Raw genomic sequence first — 21,349 nt, forward strand, 5'->3', positions numbered from 1 at the left:
AGCAATATTAATAAATTACGCAATTTTTATGTATACAAGTCCTGACAAAATTCTCTTGACGTCATCATCACAATAATATAGTTCTGTGCCCATGTGTTATAAACTGTAGTGTACATCTCAGGTGTGCGGCATTCACACACATGCTTAACATAAATTTGACATGCATTTTGACTCCTGAAATAGCGACTGTGTGGATAGACAGTAGCGGGTGCGATGTTGGTGCAAGGGGTCAATAAAATGTTTTGGACTCTAGAAAAAAGATGTCTTGGGAATCCCTCCTGGATAACCTGTGGCATTTTTTGGACATGGAAAGCACTGAGGTATCCAGTGTTTATCACACACAGGTGTAAGAGGAAAACCAGAGTAAAATTCAGCAGTCAGCAGAATGTTATCCACCTTATACAAAAACATGATGTACTGAAAAACTTCAGACTGCACATTAAGGACTTTATTCATTGTACTGGTCAAAAGCCATTGCTAATGCCCTCTGTAACAGTCCATATTCCATTAACATAGTCCCACTTACCGAGTCGATATCCAACACCATCCCAGTCAGTCCAAATGTCTTCAGCATGGCACGTACAGCAAACTTGGGTACCACGGTGCTCCCAGCCGACCCCGTCGTATCTGGCTGGTGGATGACAACTGTTGTTCCCTTGCGGACCTTATCGATGGTGAATTTCGCTGCTTCGGTTTTGATGTCCTCGATGGTGGGAAGGTGGAGATCACGGGGCATACCCCCGTTCTCCTCGTACAGAAACTCCACGGTTTGCCTGGCGATGTCGGTCATACCTGGAGGAAAACAGAAAAATCAAATACATAAAAACAAAAAAAATATACCCCCCCCCCCAAAAAAAAATCAAAAATAAACAAAACAAAATCATGAAAATAGGGTTGCACACCTTTTATAAAAATGTTTTGTTTTGTGTGTCTAAAAACAAATTTCATTAGAATTATTATGTAGTTATTTTGGCATTGATTGAAGAAAACAACACACAGGCAGTTAAAATAAGACAAGTCTTTAATTGCGATAAGAAAGATCACTCACAATATTGTAAATTATTGTCATGGTTAAAGTATGGATCTAAAAGCAGGCATGGTAGTTCAACAAAATTGGACAGTCTCAATGAAGCATTTGTATCGGAATCGGACTAAATAAAAAATATCCTGCCTGTGCAAAACACTGGAAAAGCTTCAACTTACCCAGCTGCAGAGCTCCCTTGATCTGCTCCAACCCTGACCGCCTCTCCGCCTCGTTCCTGAACCGCCTCCTAATGACGGGGAACACTTTGCTCTCCCAGGCCTTGACCAGGAGGGCGTGGAAGTCCTCCTGGGTCTCTTGGTCCCCGTCCTCCTCATCGTCTTTGGTCTCGTCTTGGGAGCCGCTCAAGATCCGGACGTCTGCCCCCATCGTGGTGAAGTTATTGTAACTCTGTCGGAGCTTGTAGTTGACCGATTCATCCGTGTCATAATCTGAAAGATTAAAAAAATACTTTTTATCCTCGGTGCAAATTCAACATCTTTTAAATCGTTGTGGTACCTGCTGCTTAATTATAGGATTCTAATTGCCACTAGCTACCAGGGAATCTTGGTCTAGTTGGTAAAACACTGCTCTAGAATTGCAAAGGTCATGGGTTCAAAACCCTCCCGAGTATTATTATTTTCTTACAGACCCAGGCATGCAACAGCCCGTTGAAAAAAAAAAGAGGAAAATTTTCAAAGGCACAACGCAAGTGCAGAGCTAGGCGGCCGAAATGCCACGGGACATGATACCCACAATGGTACCCTAGAAAATGTTGAGGTTTATTATGCTCTTAGGTGCATTGTTAGCATGTAAAAAAACAAACCCAAAACAACGCGGAATTTCGCGGAAACGCGGAAGAGTTGCATGCCTGCAGACCTCTGGAAAGTACCGAGTATCCATATTTTATTTATGAGAGACCACTTAACCGAATGGTCAGCCGGACGGCCACTTCAAGGTGGGGGGGGGGGGGGCTACACTTAACTGATTTGGGCTATCGACTCAAATCAACTGCCACCAGGGGCACGTTGCCACATACCCTTGGGGCTGACAGACAGGTGTTCATCTCTCAGTAAACAGCTCTGATACCGATGAAAGTTGAGCTATTTATTTCACATTATTTTATACGTCATTAAAATCAAGCATACAGAAAAAATACATAACATTGAAACTAGCTAAAAGCCAAGGATAGACCCAAAAAGCTGATTAAAAAAAGATTATTCACACCAAATGCCTTAAAAACACCAAGACAAACAGTTTTCTATTTTTAAGATCTAAAGCAGTGTATGTTTTCAATATTTGTGAACCACATACCTGTGGATGGTCTGAGAGATGAAACTTGTCGACAAGGTGGCCCAGCCGGTGACGAGTCACCAACAGCCTCCATCTGAGGTACTTCAATACTCGCGCCCTCATTGGTGGCTTCTTCCAACGTGTGGAACGGCAGGATGCTGAAGTTGGCTGCAATCTCTTCCTTCGGGTCGATGGCTTCGACAGCGGCGTCGTGGTGCTGACGACCTTCCGCGTGGCAGAAGGGACGCGCACCGAAGTTGGCACGAACACGCGTGTTCTGCATCAAGACAAGAAATAATGTTTTTCAATAAAACTTATGAGTCAATGAAAACAAAATTTTGTTGTGGTAAATGTACAATAACAATTAAATGTATGCTGGGTTTAGAGCCAGAATAAGTGATAAACCTTAGACCGTGCAGCAGAAGTGGGTTAGTAAGACCTACCATATTATGATAGAATTTTTGGTTTGATTTTCAAACCCTGCAGAGTGTTCCGTTCCCTTGTAAATTACTTCCCTAGTGTTATGTCCGAGGTCAGTATTTCTTTCCATGATGTGCCATTTACAGAGGAGAGTTCCGTCGGTAGTTCTTCCCAAATCCGAGAACTGTGTCCAAATGTTTGAATGCTGCGTAACGTAATGCAGTTGGATGCTTCTTCACATGTCAGAGTTAGTTTGTTTGAAGCTTTCTTTGAAGTGCAATACAAATCCTCAGTTCTTTGGCTTGTTCCATTTAACTAGGCTGGCTGATGGATTGGCTTTTTTTTGTTTCAAACTCAACTCCATGTTATTTGTAATCGCTTTTGTTCATGTATTGTCAATAGCTGCTGACTGCAGTTATATAATAACAACAACTAGTTCTTATATAGCGCATTTAACAATAACCCTTTTAATGCACTTTAAATTAGTGCCCTGGTTATTGGGCCAATAACATTCGTGTAAACTTTCTCAGCTCCCTGGGAAGTATACAGCCCGGGATGCTGTGGCGCTCTGAAGACTTTTTCAAAGTCATCAACCTCTACCTTTGAAGGTACCCATTTATACCCATGGGTGAAGAGAAGCAATTATAGTGAAGTGTCTTGCTCAAGGACACAAGGGTCATGACCGAGATTCAAACTTTTATACCCATGTGTATTATGCACTGTAAATTCAGTTGTTTCTCAGTCGCTTAAAGTAGCCCCTGATGTACACACAAAACAAGTAAGCGCCGTAATACACTGTTTTTTTGTGCACAGAGCATTTCGATGCAACTTTTATGCAACATCGAGATACAACGTCTTTGCACTGATGTGATAAGGAACGACTATGCTAGACAGGGTGCAGTTGTAAGAATGATAAGAAAAGTAAAACATCTACAATTTCTAGATTGTTCAATGCTATTTTCTTTCCACCATTCCAAGAGTTGGTTGGCCGATAACTGATACTGCAGTAATACACTGTGCAGAGTGTTGTGCAGTTAGGTTCCGTCTTTTCGGTTGATCAACGGCACCGTGGTCAGTGGTACCTACACGTTTCTCACCACACACCATCTTCCTGACTTGTTTCTGAAAGCGTTCGTAAGTGAAGCAGTAGATGATCGGATTGACCCACAGATTCACCACCAACATGGCGCTAAACGCCTGGTACATATAACTAGTCTCAGCAGTCTGGGTCTCAGACACATGTAGTTTAGCTATGCCAATATTGTACAGAAAGTAGTCGATCTCAACTGGTACCCAACAGAGGGTGAAGAATGCAGCTACAACGAGCAGAGTCTTAGTGACGTTTTTGTTGGCTTTGGAAAGTGCATTACCACCACCAAGCTTCGAACGCCTGCAGAGCTTCATGATGATTTTGATGTACGCAGATAAAATCAAAACCAGTGGAAGAATAAAAGTTAAGAGAACATCGACTGCCCCCAAAACCACATTGGCAGCAAGGTTAGGTATGTGAACAGCACAAGTGCCGTTGAGCTGATACAGAGCAAATGGTAGTTGAGCGGCGAGTGACCAACCAATAAACCAAGTAGCTGTTATGATCAGTCTCAGCCGACGACTTGAGAACATATTAAGATGTCTCACAGGATGGCAGGTTGCAAAGTAACGCTCTAAGGAGATTGCCACCAGGTTATTGGTTGACGTTAAGAGCATACTATACTGAGGCCATTCTGACCACCAGAGTTTACAGTAGATCGAGCCCAGATAGTTATCTGGCAAAATTGCTGGTGGCCTCACAAAAAGACAATGTCTCAGAAGAAACACTAGAGATGCCAGGAAATCCACAATGGACTGATGGATGATGAGCTTATTGGTCGTAGAGTTGAAAATGTTATGGTACCGAAGCATGACCAGACAGACAAATGCGTTGCCGAGCAGTCCAAGAGAACTCAAACCAATGTGCACATACAAAATAGCAGCTGTGGCACCAGAATTATCCTTTGGTTCTGATGTATTATTTGAGACACTAGACAGCCCCATTGCTCCAAGTGGAAACAAAAGTATAAAGTATGGCAGGTATATATACGTAGAGAGTATATAGCGCCAATGAATGAACATAAAAACTAATAATCTTCTTCGCTGTATTCATTTACAGAAGGATTTTATTTGGTGGTTCTATCGCCATATTCAAGATTTGAAGTCTATTATCTATGTATGTTTTCATAATGAACAAGTATAAACTTGCAACTTAGTTTCTTGTTTTTGAGTTGCACATAAGTTAAAATAAACTTCCACGTGTAGTTTCAAACTGTGTGTGCGATAATCAAACAAGTAATCAGCAACCAGCAAGGTTTGGGTCTGGTTTGTAGGTTTTGAAGTTTCCTGTCTTCATCTGCATGAATGTATCTACAAGTCTCTTCCAGAGTGTGCCATGTAGCAGAGTGTCCACACAACAGAATTTCTTTCCCTCCGTGCTGAACTATGTGTGCTTTCGTCAAACTCCGTAATCAGCAAGTTCTGGTTCTGGTTTGTAGGTTTTGAAGTATCCAATATTCATACTCTGTCAGGTTTGTAGGCTTTTGAAGTATCCAGTTTTCATACATTAACAGGTTTTGTAGGCTTTTGAAATGTCCAATGCTCATACAATAACAAGCCTCTTCCAAAGTGTCCTGCGCACCAGTGTCTCCAACTGATAAAACTGTCTTTCCATCAGCGCCAGACTGTGTAAGTCGATCAAACTCATTGATCAGCAAGCTTTAGTTCTGATATCGTGTTTTTAAACAAGGTTTCATGATACATTTAAACACTCTTCCAGAGTGTGCTGAATACCAGGTCTCCATGTATTCAAATTTCCTATTTTAAGAACATCAACAAGCATTGCCAGAATTTCCCATCGCAGCATCTCCACACAATCAAATTTCACTAAATGTCTCCTCTGTATTGCAGCTCTGGGGCCGATTCCACACAGAGCTAAGATTTATCTTAAAGGCACTGAACACTATTGGTAATTACTCAAAATAATTGTTAGCATAAAAACTTACTCGGTAACGAGAAATGTGGAGCTGTTGATAGTATAAAACATTGTGAGAAACGGCTCCCTCTGATGTACAGTAGTTTTTGAGAAAGAAGTAATTTCTCACTAAAATATTTGAACTGAATTTGAGACCTCAGCTGAGGTCTCAAATTCAAGCATCTGAACGCAAACAACTTATGCGACAAGGGGTATTTTCTTCCATTATTCTCTTTCAACTTTGACGATCAATTGAGTTAAAATTTTAACAGGGTTTGTTAGTTTATGCATATGTTGAGATACACCAAGCGAGAATACTGGTCTTTGACAATTACCAATAGTGTCCAGTGCCTTTAACTGCAAAATCAATACAAATCACTATTGTAAGACTTACAAATGATCTTGCGATGAATTTGATTGCCTTGTGAAATTGGCCCCCTGGACTGCATTTTTTTATATTTCAATTTTTAAATATCACCTGTCGACACCAATGAATCCTTGAATTAGTTTGCTTTCTTCTTCAATTAGTGATTCAGAGATAATGATTGAAGTCCCTACGCTGATGAAAACATGTGATTACTTTTATATCAAATTCATTCTCCAGCAATGATTGCACACAGGGGGTGGACTCATCAAACAATCGTTAAAGCCGTTGGACCCTTTCGGTACAGAAAAAAAAAAAAAAAAAAAAGTTCACAGATTTACAAACAACTTACAGGTTTTACAGACGGTAGTGGTGAAAGACTTCTCTTGAAATATTATTCCATGAAATGCTTTACTTTTTTTTTAGAAAACAGTAAAACAATATCAATTCTCGATTCTCGATATCGAGAATTACTGATTTATTTTTAACACATGTCATGACACGTCGAAACGTGTGGAAACAAGGGTGGGTTTTCCCGTTATTTTCTCCCGACTCCGATGATCGATTGAGCCTAAATTTTCACAGGTTTGTTATTTTATATAGAAGTTGTGATACACAAAGTGTGGGCCTTGGACAATACTGTTTACCGAAGGGTCCAATGGCTTTAAAGGAACATAACAGAATTGATAAGGAAAAAAACTTGTCTAAGATCACAGACTTACATAAAACTTACACGGTCTATTGATGATGTTAGTAGAAAACATCCCTCAAAATATTTCTGTCTGAAATGTCATATTTGATGAGAAATAAATAAACCTAATTTCCTGTGTGGAGTTTATCGCTCAGTGAGTGTTTTATTCATATTTTTTTTGTAATAGATGTCAGTGTAAAATGTGTTATTGTTTTTTCACTGCTTTCTCGTGACCTAGATGGCTGATCGATCTCAAACTTCTACTGGTTTGTCAGTTTATGTATATGGTGGATTACATAAAATGCCTACACTGCCAGAAAATGTTTTGTTGGGGTTGAACAAAGAATTGACTAGAGTGGGATTTGAACCAACAACCTCTGGATTAACATGCCGGCGCTCTACCAACTGAGCTATCTAGCCCTATGTTGGCGGTGTCCCAAACAAAACAAAACAAAATTCTGTAATGTTCCTTTAAGTGTTTTTCAAGGTCCTTGGAATATATATGCTAATCTGATGGAATTTGTGTTATCTATTTTTAACTATTGTAATGACTCTGTAATTTGACCTTCGGGTCACAAGGTTTGTCAATTTGATTAAAATCCAAAATTCAAATTAAATTCAAACTGCTTTTACGAAGCAACGCTTTGCTTTACTGTTCTATTAAAGGTAGGGACACAGATTTGTTTTTGTCAACAAAATTCCAATTTACAGGCAAAATTATCAGGAAAGATACATTAAAAATAAAAAGTGACATGTGAAAGTTTCAGCTGAACACAGTGGCTACTTGCTGAGAAAACAGCAACAAATGTCAAGATATTTTCACAAGAATGTTTAATCCATCCAAACTATTGCCCGAGAAGACAGCAACCAACCACCAACTCTCAGAATTCATGAGTGAATCATTTATCAGATTTATTTGATAATTAATAATAATTAACACTAACCTTTTTCTGTACATGAACAACCGGCCACATCCCTCCAGCCACTCCGTCCAGCGTAGCCGACAATCTCCGCCCATTGTACGTCAAGAACACACGCCCTTTAGCCTGCTGACCGTGGGCGTGGCTACCTCCTTCCCCATCGCGTTCCCAGCCGATGCCGGCCACGTCTCCGACGCTTAGAGTTACGTCTAGCCTTAGGCTCTTCCATTGTAGCAGGCTGGCACCGCTGTAGTGCACACCTCGGCCGCTGCTGTAAATAAAAATGAATAACAAAAACAACAAATTAAAAAGAGCTAAGGTAAGTACTGAGTATACAGTGCTAACACACATGGGAGTGTATATGGGTAAAAACCAAATTTAATATTCTTTATTCCCGATGCAAATTTCCATCTAAAGATATCATTGCCGTATCCGCTTCCTAAATCTAGGATTTGAACTGGCTCAAGCTACAGGGCAACCTCTGTGGTCTAGTTGGCAAGACACTGCTCTAGAATTGCAAAGGTCACGGGTCTGAATCCCACCCGAGTAATATGCCTGTAATTTTGTTCATTCATCTACTTCTTCACTTCTGAGCGCTTTATTTGTAATTTTTTTTATTGCGTTTACACTCGTGGCCATTGGCCAACTAACAGTAAAAATTACAATTTATACAAAAATAGTTTACATAAGTATAGCTTTCAAAAACAAGTCCAGAAGATATTTTATACCAAATATTTGATTTAATCAAGCAGTTGCTACAGATCGCAGCGCGCCCAACCAATAAAAAAATACTCAGAACAGTTACACCAAAACAACTTTGTTGTAGTGTTTTGTCCTTGAACAGAAGCAATTTAGGTTGACTGGCACAGTTCCAAAAATGAAAAATAATTGCAGAATCAAGACTCGGTTTGTCATAATTTGATTGAAAACTTGCCCCCAAATTAATAAAAGATGCCCTGCTCTACAATTAAAGAGCTCTATTAGATTATCGACTCCGCAGAGAGTTACCCTTCAAGCATCACTAACATAATTTAGTTTAATAAAGTTCCCCATGGACATTCATTTACCTCAATCAAAATAAAACCCCAACAATGTTTGGTGGTATATATTTTACGTGTTCTTAAACACATGAAATGAAATTTAGCTGAAAGAGAAATGAAAAAAAAAAAAATTGAGTCGAAAGAAAGTGACCTTAATTACTGAACAAGGGAATTTTTTTTGGGGGAAATAACTATAAAGCTTAGAATCTGAAGAAGTATTTAGAGACCAAAAACCTGAAATCACTGGACAACCACTTTGGACGCTGGTACGAGGAAGCCGTATGCCACTGTCTTTAGCTATGAAAACGATACAAGCCGTCATAAGACATTTGTACACTGATAGAAATTCAGCAACAGAGTAGCAGTACAACAACGTTTGCTGCCAAAGCAAGTTAGCAGTTTCAAAAACCATCTTTGGTTGGGACCATCATCCCTGCTCAGATCATTGCAAGATGAGTTCTTATTTCATTTCAACGATGACGGCATCAGTACTTGCTCGTGATCGTGACCAACCAAAATAGGAGGCATCAACGAACTGTGTAGTTATACACCAACCAAAGCAACTTTTACAAACTTAGTTACCCTCGTGGTTTATTACTTGACATTACTGAAGAAAGAACAAACTTTACATTTAATGTGTCTGCCTTTTTATGATAGAGTTCTGATGCAGTTTAATAACCACTAAGTAATGACAATGACATCGCATAGGCTGTAATTCTCTGGACCGACAAATTAAACAAGTCTTTTTAAAAAGTGGAGAGCGATAAAAAAGAAAGCACTCTCCAATCTTATCAAGGAAGCGGGGAATGTAAATGGTTTGCTGAGAAAATTTAAACGACCTCAACATTTGTTTCCTCGCGTTTACTTCAAGCTTTTTCACTAACAATGGAGCTGACCACAGAGTCCAGTAGTTCAAATATGCCACAGATGTCCGAAGATAAGCCAGATTTATTCTACATGTACCTGATATTGTGTTCACTTGGACTGCTGGGCAATGCATTCGTCTGTCTGGTCATGCTGCGATACCGTAACATTTTCAACTCTACGACCAATAAGCTCATCATCCATCAGTCCATCGTGGATTTTCTGGCCTCTCTCTTTTTTTTTCTCAGCCGTTGTGTGGACAAATCGGATGTCGTGCCAGACAACTTTCTGGGCACACTTTACTGTAAACTGTGGAAGCTAGAAGTAGTACCATTTGCTCTTTTTTTCACGTCGACCAACAATCTGGTGGCAATCTCCTTGGAGCGTTACTTTGCAACCTGCCATCCTGTCAGACATCGAAACATGTTTTCAAGTCGTCGGCTGAGATTAATCATAGCAGCCATCTGGTTGTCAGGATGTATACCTGCTACCCATTCTATGCCCTTCAAATATCAAACGAATGGCACATGTGTGGACATTGTCTCCACTCTTGAGATCAAGACCGTCGTCGTGTTTTTTATACTCCTTACAACCTTCGTCATCCCAATGGCCATCCTACTCTTTGCGTACATTAAGATAATTCTAGAGCTTCACAAGCGGTCTGGAGCCAGAGATGGCGGACAAGTCAACAACGCTCAGAACATGCTGTCCAAGGCAGAGAAGAACGTTACAAAGACCCTTTTCGTTGTGGCTATTTTCTTTGCACTTTGCTGGGTACCAATTGAGACTACGTACCTAATCGCAAACCTTGGTGTACCGAAAGCTTGGAAGGTTTACCGAGTTGTGAGTGCGTTCGTAGTGGTGAATCTGTGGGTCAATCCGATCATCTACTGCTTCACTTACGAACGCTTTCAGAAACAAGTCAGGAAGATGGTTTGTGGTGGACGTCAGCGCAATGCCAACCGCGTGGACACCACTAGTGGATCAACGAGGCAGGAAGTCAACACGCAGTTCACTTTACAAGGAAGTGCCACAGTGTCAGCTATTGGTGTGACGGATAATCCTGCTTAACTTTAGCTGTTCGCAAATCCAGGGAGTTTTGAAGAGGTAATGACTTTTTTACTTTTTACAAATCAGCATGTTTGATTTTAGAAAATAAAACAAAATAATGGTGTTGGATGACAGTCAAGGAATTTTAGACTCTTGCCGTATTTAGGGTCTGTATATGTTTGGTAATGGCTCTGAAAATGAATGGAAATCAAAACTTATGCTGTTTAAAGTACGACAGCTTTGGATATAATAGTATAATGCATTTTGAGAAACATTTTACTTCGAAGTACTGTGGTTATGGAAAAAGATATACATTGTAACTTTTTGTCCCCCCAATTTTTTTTTGAGCTATCTAAAAAATGGTACCACCATTTGAAAATGTCGCGGGTTAGTTTAAAGGAATATATCTAAAACTACATCGTAGTAAAACAAACAGTGAGTTCCAAATACCAAACGTCTACAATCCCTTTAACTATGTGCGATGCCATGCAGTCTGTATTCCAGGAACACTGACTGCAGTCGAGGCATACACAAGCTTGAAGCTGATTCCCAAACTTTATTTTGGTCACAGCTTCTTAAAGAGCTACTTACCAAGTTATTACCAAGTTTACAAACGCATATATTTTCTTTCAACATGGATGCTTTTCAACATGGATGCTTTGTTTGACCATGATGTGATTTCTCGTGTGTTTTCACACTCTAATGATTTTTTAAACTAACTGCACCGGCTATGTACATGTAGTACTACTATTAGTAACTAGTGTATTTGTTAAAGAATGCAAAATGAAAAAAAGTAATTAGAAAGTTTTTTTTGAAATTTCTGATACAAACAAGAAAGACTAACTCGCTCCTAAGATGAACATTATTTTGGTCACACTGTTCTACTCATTTCTCAAAAACTACAGCACCTCAGCAAGTAATTTTTTAAGGGAAGCTTCCTACCATCATTATCTTTAAACCGAGAAAGTTTAATGTAAATCTATGGACATTGTGTTTTGTGTCGTACAAGTACACAAACCGATGTGTGTTAGCACTGCACACTCAGTATTTTCCCACGTTCTGTGAAAAAAAAAAATCACGGGCATATTACTCGGTGGGATCCGAACCAACGACCTTTGCAATTCGAGAGCAGGGTCTCACCAGTGTCTTACCAAGTTGCTTATTGTCAACAATTTGCACTGATTAGCACAGTTTCATTACTTGGTGTTCACAGTATTTATCAATGAATGTTTTTACTGAGCCACTTTTATGAACCATTTCACACTAAACTTTCACATAGGACTTTAATAAGAGGGTCTTTGTTAAGGAGAATTCACATTACACTTTTCATGGCTAAACATTTTCCAGGATAACAAACTCCAGACTGGCTTTATCGATGTAAAATTTAACCCTGCCCAGGACTACATGTAGATTATACCCAACGATCTCAGTGTTAGTATACATTGTAGAACTGGGTTTATTTCCCGCTGGGTTAGACAGCGTTGTATGAAAGAAATCTCCGGGTCAGTTTGAATCTGTGTTGAATACTGTTTACATGTGTCGATAATGACGAGGATCATAGTTGTAGTAGTGTGAGAAGGACTATAAACAAAGGTTGTAAACATTTGGAATGTATAAAAATCAAGTGGTATGGGAGTGACAATCACACATTCATTCCTCTAGAACGAATAAGTGGTCCTTAGGAAAACAAAACGATGTCTGGCTTATCTAAAATGTACAATGCGCCGTATTTTTGGTCGCGTGAGGGCACCCTCAAGAGTATTTTTATCATTTCCGGGGGTATATGCGATTTGTTGTGCACAGTTTCAATAGGCGTTCTGTCACTTTTGTTGCACCGTAGTTTTAAGTTGCTTTAGAGGTGGGTTGTATCGGCTCCTTCAAATGTCTTATTGTCCGTGATGGATTAGATGTCTGTGTTGTTAATGTGTTCCGGTCTTTCATATCTGTTTTGGGTACGAATGAATATACCCCCGGAAGTGATTGAGAGCGCCCTCATGCGGTCAAAAATATGGCCCATTTGTAAAGCATTGTTCAAAGTCTGCTATTGGCAAACCTAACTATTGACATTAAAATAAATTTACTTAGATTTGAGGCACTGTACACAATAAAACAAAATATTTTTCCAAGTTGTGTGTACACTTTTGTGAGAGAGAGTTGGGGTGTCTACCTGTTTGATCCGTGCGTTTGGCAAAGCGAGGATGTTCGCGCTTCACTTTCGTGTAAAAAAAAACCCCAAAACAATAGGGATTTTTGTAAAGAGACCAAGTCCACACATTGGGAGAACAAGAGGCTTTTAAACACAATGTGGACTAATACCCGTCCACATAATTTTTTTTTTTTTAGTTAACAGAACAATAAAATGTCCACAGACTGCAACAAAGAGATCGTGCGTTTTGTAACAAACCCGTACAGGGACAATTCGTGCCCTGCAAAGTAGCAACACCACAATACATGCATTTCTCATACAAACACATGGTCTTTAAAGGCAGTGGACACTATTGGTAATTACTCAAAATAATTATCAGCATAAAACATCACTTGGTAACGAGTAATGGGGAGAGGTTGATAAAACAGAGAGTATAAAACATTGTGAGAAACGGTTCCTTCTGAAGTGACATAGTTTTCGAGACAGAAGTAATTTTCCACGAATTTGATTTTGAGACCTCAAGTTTAGAATTTGAGGTCTCCAAATCAAGCATCTGAAAGCAAGAACTTCGTGTGACAAGGGTGTTTTTTATTTAATTCATATCTCGCAACTTTGACGACCAATTGAGCTCAAATTTTCACAGGTTTGTTATTTTATGCATATGTTTAAATACACCAAGTGAGGAGACTGGTCTTTGACAATTACCAATAGTGTCCACTGTCTTTAACTGTATTTCAATTGGATAAAGATCTTACTTGTGGAAGAGCACAGTGCCCACGGGATTTGTCCAGGCCCCTTCTTTCTTCTCGGCACTGGGTGCAAACCCAAATGACACGGAGGGGCCCGCCTCGTCAGCCAAGTCACCATTGGAACAGATCTCCAGCTCCCAGTAAAAGGACGGTGCCTGTTGGAAGGAAATAGAAATTGAACAATAAAAAACAAGTAGGTTTTGACCAGGGTGTTTTTTTGTTGGGGACACAATTTCATGGCTCTGCTTGCTGTTGTCTTATGTGCTTAAAAGTCCATACGTGTAGATTCATATGATCTACGGAAAGCTGTAAGCGCAGAATTCTAAGGTACAATGTATGCAGAGCAAGGGCCCAATTTCATAAAATCAGCTTTTAGGCACAAAAACCAGCTAAGCACAACAACATTATGCATACCAGAATAAGGTTACTGGCTAAAACACCATTTCACATGTACCATTTGTGGTACCAATTTTTTAAAGCAATGTTTACTGCTGAAATTTGGTCTGGGTATTACGGCCCGTTTTGACAACAGTCAGAAATTTGTTAGTGTCCACTGCCTTTAAGTTGTGCATCACTAACACAAGTAATCTTGCACAACTGGACATCCACAGCTGCGTCCACAGCTGCGTCAAGTTTGGTGAAATCATCAGGGACCGATGTACCGGTAAGCAAATGTTTGTGCTTACTGTAGCAAAACAAATGTGCTCAAGCAAAAGAGAATTTTACCATGATTTCTCAAGCTAGCAGAAAAATGGTAAACAGGTTTATGAAATAGAAACTCTGCTAAGGGGCGTTCCGTAAGCACAAAAACGGCTGCTTACATGTTTTATGAAATTGCCCCCAGGTACTTACTTGATTTGGTACAGGCTGAGTGGCGTAACACATGACCCCCCTCGGCAAACCACTCCCGGCATTGTTATCTCCTAGAAAGGTTACTGCCGTCTGGTTGTGAGAGAAGAGGCAGGCACGGGGTGGGGGGAAACTACGGCTTGGGTTCCAACCGATATCTTGAGACTGTTGAGATCAAAACAAAAAATTAGGAATTTTAAGAAAATCATTTCACTTCATATAAATTGAAAGTTTTTAACCTGGAATGGATGAATACTACTTTGGTTTCACTATTACCAGGGATGAACAAAATAAACAAATCAAAAATTAATTTGTTTGTCACTTAATAACAACCATAATAACATACCATGCGTGACAAGTTCTTTGCTGGTGGTGGTGGAGGTCGAGCACAGTCTCTGTACAGCATGCGAAGACGCTGGCATTGGGCCTCTACTACTGATACTCTCTCCCCTAGTGAAGCAAAAAGAACAAAGAAAACCCAGTATTAAATAAGAACCCAGTATTAATATTATTAGGCCCCCAAAAATTGAGTTGCCCTTCAGTAAAAAATATTTAAAGGGGTCGGTTGGTGCAGAAGTAAATGAATAATCAAAGACAAAAAACACTCAACTTCATATCTTTTAAATTTTTATTTCAACATTTTTTACACTTTTTCCTGGCACTTTATTCGTAAAACCTAGAAAGTTTGTGTGTTTCATTCACAGAGGGCAACTCAAGTTTTTTTGGGTGTCCTTAGTATGACATGATAAGCACTTGACGATATACCTGAGCTGCACTGTTGAGCCAGCGACTTGAGCACCTCAACAGGTAGAGAAGAATGCTTGACAAACTCAGTGGCAAACGAGGGCTCCCTCATGTGTAGAGACAACACGGCACACGCTCTGTTAAAAACAAAAACAAAGAACTCTACATTGCACTTATGCTCCAATGAACTTCCTTTTCACGGTTATCCTGCTCTAAAGTAAGGATGATCTTAGTCCGCTATAACACCCACGCCATGATGCATTTCTTATAAAGTTTCCTTTTGTTGAAAAGTTTGCCTGAAAGATTTGCGTAATGAGCCCACCGAGACTTCTTTCACTTCTAGGTACTGGCTTTTACAAAGACATTGAATTGTTTTGTTGCTATGATACTATTTTTTTGTTTTTTTTTTCTCTGCTTTTGTTCATAGGTGGTTATAATTGCTGTCGTTGCTTTTCATGGGGTTTGTTCTTTCATGTATTATCCTCCATCTGTGTCAGATTGCTTTTTTCTACAGGGCCTCCAGGCAGAACAGTTTTTTTCACACTGATGGGGCTTCCATGTATAAATAATATATACACAAAGGCAATCAGATTTTGGAGCCCAGATCTGTGCAGGCAGCAGATGCCAACAAGTGTTACAAATACAACAGGTTCAAGGTTGTTGAAAAACTAGTTCCTATTTACCTTGATCTGATCTCAGCCAGCACTCGACATGATGCCATAGCTAGGCAGCTTCCATCACCCACGGCGGGTAAGGTCGCGGTGAGGGGGGACATTCCTCGTTCGTTCCTGGGTAGCAAGAGGCTGTGTAGAGCCGACACCACTCGCTCTGTCATGGAGAGCTGCTGGAGAGGTATGGTCTGGCGGAGATAATGAACCACATTAACAGGTAAATTTTAGGTTTAGTAGGGCGTCATGGCCGAGTGGTTTAGAGCATCGAGATCTGGTGGTTAAGTCATCGTAGAGTGGTTCGAATCCCAGTCATGACATTTGTGTCCTTGAGCAAGATGCTTTTCTACAATTGCTTCTTTTCACCCAGGTGTATAAATGGGTACTTGCGAGGGTAGAGGTTGATATTGTGAACGAAAAAGCAACTAGCGCCATACAGCAGCTCAGGGCTGTATACTCCACAGGGAGCTGAGAAAGATTAAAGAAATGTTATTGGCCCAATACGCCTCTCTTAATATTCATGCATGACGTCATAATTCTTACCCAAAATGAGGCTATAGGCACACGTCTGCCACCACTTGCAGTGGCTGCCCCTATAGACGATGTGACCTCTGACGCCACTAGAAAACCATAACATGATTCGCGCGCATACCGCCGGGCAAAACCTTTGTGTTTTGGCAGTCAGCTAGGAAGTACACGCAATCTTACTATGACTACGCGTCTTTATGCCTGCCCAAACATGACGTGTACAGTGTTTGGTCAACAGAGGGTGGTTTGAGTGTAAACATACATGTAGGTCACATCGTCTATAGCCTCATTTTGGGTTAGAATTGTGAAATACGTCATGCATAAATATTAGGAAAGGCGTATGACCAGGGTACTAATGTAAAGCGCATTGATCCTGGTCATGACACTTATGTCCTTTGTCAAGGCCTTTTACTACAATTGCTTCTCATCACACAGGAGCAAATAGGTACCTACAAGAGCAGAGATTGTTGATGCCAATAATTTTTTAGCGACCTGCACGCCACTTTGACTGCATACTCCAAAGGAGTTGAGATGGTTTTAGGAATGCTAAAGGCGGAATGCTGGCGTCCTGGGTTTGAATCCTACCTAAGTAGCCTGTTGGTTTTCCCTTGGATGGACTTGACACTGGGAAAACACTGAGTTAATGACAGTAGTGTTTACCACAGTGCTTATCACTGTAAGGGGTTAACAAATTTGTTTTGCCGATATCTAAAAAATGTGAAATTTTTAAAATAAATTGTTCACAGGTACTATTATTGTATACGTCTATATTTATATAGGATTCAAACACTTAAACAATTCCAAGTGTATGAACCCTGTAACTTCCCCCCTAAATACCAACCTGGCTGCTTGGTGGTTGAAGCCTAGACAGGGGGACCTCCAGCGTGTTATTAGCCCGCGGGATGCACATCTCCTTAGTGATGTTAAACTCCACTGTAGCTACGGACTGGGGCTCTGATATGCTGATCACATGACCCAAGAGGGGTCGCGACCCTTCACCTGTGACCTAGGAAGACGAGGGGAATGGAAAGAGGTGAAAATATGCAGCACTTAAAACAAAAAAAATGTTCCTTTTTCAGAAAGTTTTCTCAGAGAGGTTTGCGTCAACATTATGTGAGAATCTCTTTTGGGAAGTGTTGGTTCTGAAAAGAACTGGGCCCAATTTCATAGAGCTGCTAAGCACGAAAATTTGCTAAGCATGACATTTCTTCCCTGATAAAAACAGGATTACCAGCCAAATTTCCATTTGTTACATAGTGCTTGTTACTGGTATTCAGCTTTTGTTTGCTTATCCTGAAAATCACATGGAAATTTGGTTGGTAAACCTGTTTTTATCAAGGAAGAAATTTCATGCTAAGCAAATTGCCGTGCTTAGCAGCTCTATGAAATTGGGCCCAGGTAATTCAAAACCACACTATTAAAAAGGGATTTTCAAATGTAATGGTGGTGCCGCAAACTTCTCTCAGTTATACTTCTACCATGCAAAGTTTCAAATCCTCATAAGAAAGTTTTCTACAAAATACCCCCAAAAAACTACTCGGTAGGATCCCACGTTAATGGATTGTGACTTGTTATCCGTGGGGTTTTCTGCTTGACAAGTAAAAAAAGTTTTCTTACAATGTGAAAATCTCTTTTGAGTAGTTCTGGTTATGAAAATCAAAAATATAAATTTTTGTTTACCTTATGTTATCACACTGATTACAAACTTTAAACTTAAAAGAAAAAATTTTAAATTGCAGAAAGAAGATCAAAACAACAAACGCGTAAACACCACTGCAAACTGACCTGAACTTTGGATCCGACCTTCACGCTCTCCTTGAAGCCTCCGAGAGCGCAGAATGCTGCCACCACTTGGCGACAAATGGACATGAGTCTAGTAACGGCCTCTCCCTGGGACTGAGCGTTCAGCAGAGAGAGATGGGTGGCTTGCTGGGAGGTCAGTTGGGAGACCAGGGTCAGAGCATGGGACAGCACCTATACAAAAATTAAACAAACAAGTAAACAAACATGACGAAACAAATGAAAACAAACAAACAACTCACTTTTCATATGAACAAAATTTCTAGTAAATTTTTTGGTTTCAAACTAACCAGTGTTGAAATGTTTTGTAACATGCTGCGAAGCTTCTAGATTATCTAGTTATAAATAAGTGTTGTTTTTTAGCCTTTCGGGAAAGACTCTGCTAGGGTCATTCATACCATAGGTCCTTTTGGTTGGTAAGTTGTTTGCAACAGCTAATTCAATTTTCTCATAGATATAAATACAATCCTCTACCATTTGTTCCTCAATTTGGAAATAACATTGACAACATGAGGTAAAAAGTACATCTGGCAGGATTCTGCTAGGTGCTTAAGCACAAAATAAAGCTTAGAACAACAAATTATTATGCTTAACAGAGTAAGAATACCAGCCAAGCTATCATGCAACAATTTGTGACTGGTATCCTGCTCATTTCTGCTTAGCAAATACACTAATTTTCTGATAAGTTTTAGTTTTATTAGACTTTACACTGGCATAAAAATATACAAATCAATAAATAAAGTGATAAATAAATCGATAAATAAAGCTTACGCAGCTCTATGAAATTGAGCCCTGGACTGCACTCAATAATTAATTTATAATAGATGTTATAATTAATTTGACTCACCCGTTCCACAGCGGATGCCCAGATGAGGGCGGTGTGCGTCTCAGGAGCCGTCAGTAAGCTATGTAGAAGTGCGATGACCTCCGATGCCATGCTGTTGGCAACATGGCCGCTGATGAACGGCCGGACTGGATCAGTTCTGAAAATTGGTTTTAAAATTGATAAGTGTGAAACCGTGAAATTGAAAAGTTTGAAACTAATAAGTGGCTTTAAGGAGTTAACCTTTTCAAGGAGAAGTTAATTTTAATGATCAAATTTATAAATTGTATATTATGACAAATTCTTATTGAGTTATCGCTTGAACAGCACTCCTTTTTGTTTTAGCCATAATGACCTTGACATTTGGCCTGGGGGTCCAAAAACTATAGGCTTCTGGGAAATCCCTAGACCAATCTAATTACCAAGTTTTGAGTTGATGTGCAAAGTCCAGATATGGTCAATGATTGCACACAAACATGCATGCACATATGAAAGTGGCTACAATTATAAAGTATCAAAGCCTTGTACTAACCAGCATTAAGTAGAATAATTGTTAAGCCATTACACTATGTCACTACTACTACGTCATTTGCTACCAAAGTGGTCTCGTAGCATGAACTGCAGTTGGTTGCCTCCAAGTTGCTGGCAAAAGCTAGCTTATGCGACAAGGCCCTAAAGACGCGATGCTAAAATCAAGGTCCTAAGGCATGCAGTCCAGTGTAAATTTCAAGACCTGCCCTCACCTTGCCAGCTCTGCATTCTTCTCTCTGCACACCACCTCCGTGGCTACCTTCTTCTTCTCTTTGCCGTTCTCGTTGACTGATTCCCCGTTACTCTCCACGGGGGGTCCTGTGCTGACGACGAGACCACCCTGGGCCCACTTGCCTGCTTTACGGATCGCGGCGTTAGCGTCTTCAGTGAAGACTTCAGCTTTACCGTACTGCAAAAGGAAATATCAGAATATTATTACTGTTATTTATTCGGCATAAAAAAAAAAAAAAAATACAAAATACAGGAATAACAAAACACAGCAAGGACAGTAAGCCATTTTGAGATATGATGGACTCATTACTATTATAACACTATTTGGTTTGGGTACCTAATGATACTTCCCAATGATATTACTGTTACCTAATGATATGTTTTGCTTTAATCCGTAATCAGGTAACTGTCGCTATTCTTTCATGAGAGTCTGGAAATAAATGTATTCTATACTTGAATTGAATTGAATTGTAAATTTGTCTGTATATACCCCGACCAAACAGTGCATTCCTATAGTGGCCAACATGTACCTCAAAAAGGCTAATGGCACATGCCTGGAATAAAAAAAGTTAACTAAATAACTGTGATTCGGAAGCCTTTTAGTCCAATGCCAAAGTACACAGTACAAGAAAGTACACAGTATACAATGCTTAACACACATCTGTGCAAGGGTAAAAACAAATTTTATTCTTTCTCCCCGATGCACAACTATCAAAACTACTTCAGAGAGCTTGTGAGTGAAGATAAAAGCCGAACCTTTGTCATTTCTCTGTCCATTCGTACCACTCTCTCCATGTTGACTCCACTGCCGAGTCTGAAGGGTCTGCCATCAGAACTGCTAGTTTCAAAGATCAAGGGTGAAAAAAAATAAAAATAATCAACAGTGAACAGCTTGGGCTGTGACTATGCTAGCAAAGTCCTATTCTTAAGCAGTGTTGCTGAAGCCAAAGGCTGTAGCCATAGCCAAAAGTCATAACCCAATGATTTCTGTTATATTGACTAGATGTCGGGCCCAATGAATCTACTAAACGTGCGTTTATTAGTGGGCTTTGAAAAATTTAAACATGGAGTCATTACACCAATCTGTACGCAACGCAAACATTTGAAGTTTGGTTCTGGAGCAAATTTATTTCACCAGATTTTGCCTATTTCTCTGTAGTTTTTGAAGATAATGTCAAAGAAATTAAATGTACACTGTCTAAAGCAAAGGAATCAAATACATCCAAAGTCAAGTGTTGTGCAGTTTAGGATGCTAGAATGCCAGAAGTTCAGATGTTCTGAAAATTTGAAACTCCTTTCAACAAGAAAGGAGTCTGTTTTGGTGTTTGGATAACCATTCAATAAATAATACGCGTGCCATTGATCTCTTGAGAAAAAGGCCAACTGCAAACAATTCCCTTGCACATGCGTGTTTTGTAACTTGTAAGCCCTCTAAAGCGTATTGCGCCGTTGATGTTCAAACGTGTATAACGCGCCCAACGTGTCCTATGATATATTAGAGAAAAGACCATATCCGTAGCCGTTTGACTTAGATATGACCTAACATTCTTACTTTCACTTGATGGAGAACATAAAAAAAAAGACAGTAAAACTTCTGTGCTTTCAAAAGTAAA

General features: G+C 39.8%; 1 protein-coding gene across 2 annotated transcripts in view; it reads right to left on the minus strand.

The window, feature by feature from the left end:
• The window catches only part of LOC139939068 (probable E3 ubiquitin-protein ligase HECTD4), a 70,385-nt gene that overhangs the window by 22,967 nt on the left and 26,069 nt on the right, over positions 1-21,349 (minus strand). For both annotated transcript variants that reach the window (XM_071934785.1, XM_071934784.1), the window contains exons 34-47: positions 20,493-20,571; positions 19,718-19,914; positions 18,999-19,134; positions 18,137-18,325; positions 17,193-17,357; positions 15,839-16,014; positions 15,177-15,292; positions 14,758-14,861; positions 14,415-14,576; positions 13,569-13,717; positions 7,738-7,984; positions 2,336-2,591; positions 1,204-1,473; positions 527-792 (exon numbers count right to left, since the gene is read on the minus strand). In XM_071934785.1, coding sequence (XP_071790886.1) covers positions 527-792; positions 1,204-1,473; positions 2,336-2,591; positions 7,738-7,984; positions 13,569-13,717; positions 14,415-14,576; positions 14,758-14,861; positions 15,177-15,292; positions 15,839-16,014; positions 17,193-17,357; positions 18,137-18,325; positions 18,999-19,134; positions 19,718-19,914; positions 20,493-20,571 — 2,512 coding nt within the window. The remainder of the gene's footprint in view (positions 1-526; positions 793-1,203; positions 1,474-2,335; positions 2,592-7,737; positions 7,985-13,568; positions 13,718-14,414; positions 14,577-14,757; positions 14,862-15,176; positions 15,293-15,838; positions 16,015-17,192; positions 17,358-18,136; positions 18,326-18,998; positions 19,135-19,717; positions 19,915-20,492; positions 20,572-21,349) is intronic.

This window comes from Asterias amurensis, chromosome 6 (genome assembly GCF_032118995.1).
Source record: "Asterias amurensis chromosome 6, ASM3211899v1".
Classification (NCBI taxonomy): domain Eukaryota; kingdom Metazoa; phylum Echinodermata; class Asteroidea; order Forcipulatida; family Asteriidae; genus Asterias; species Asterias amurensis.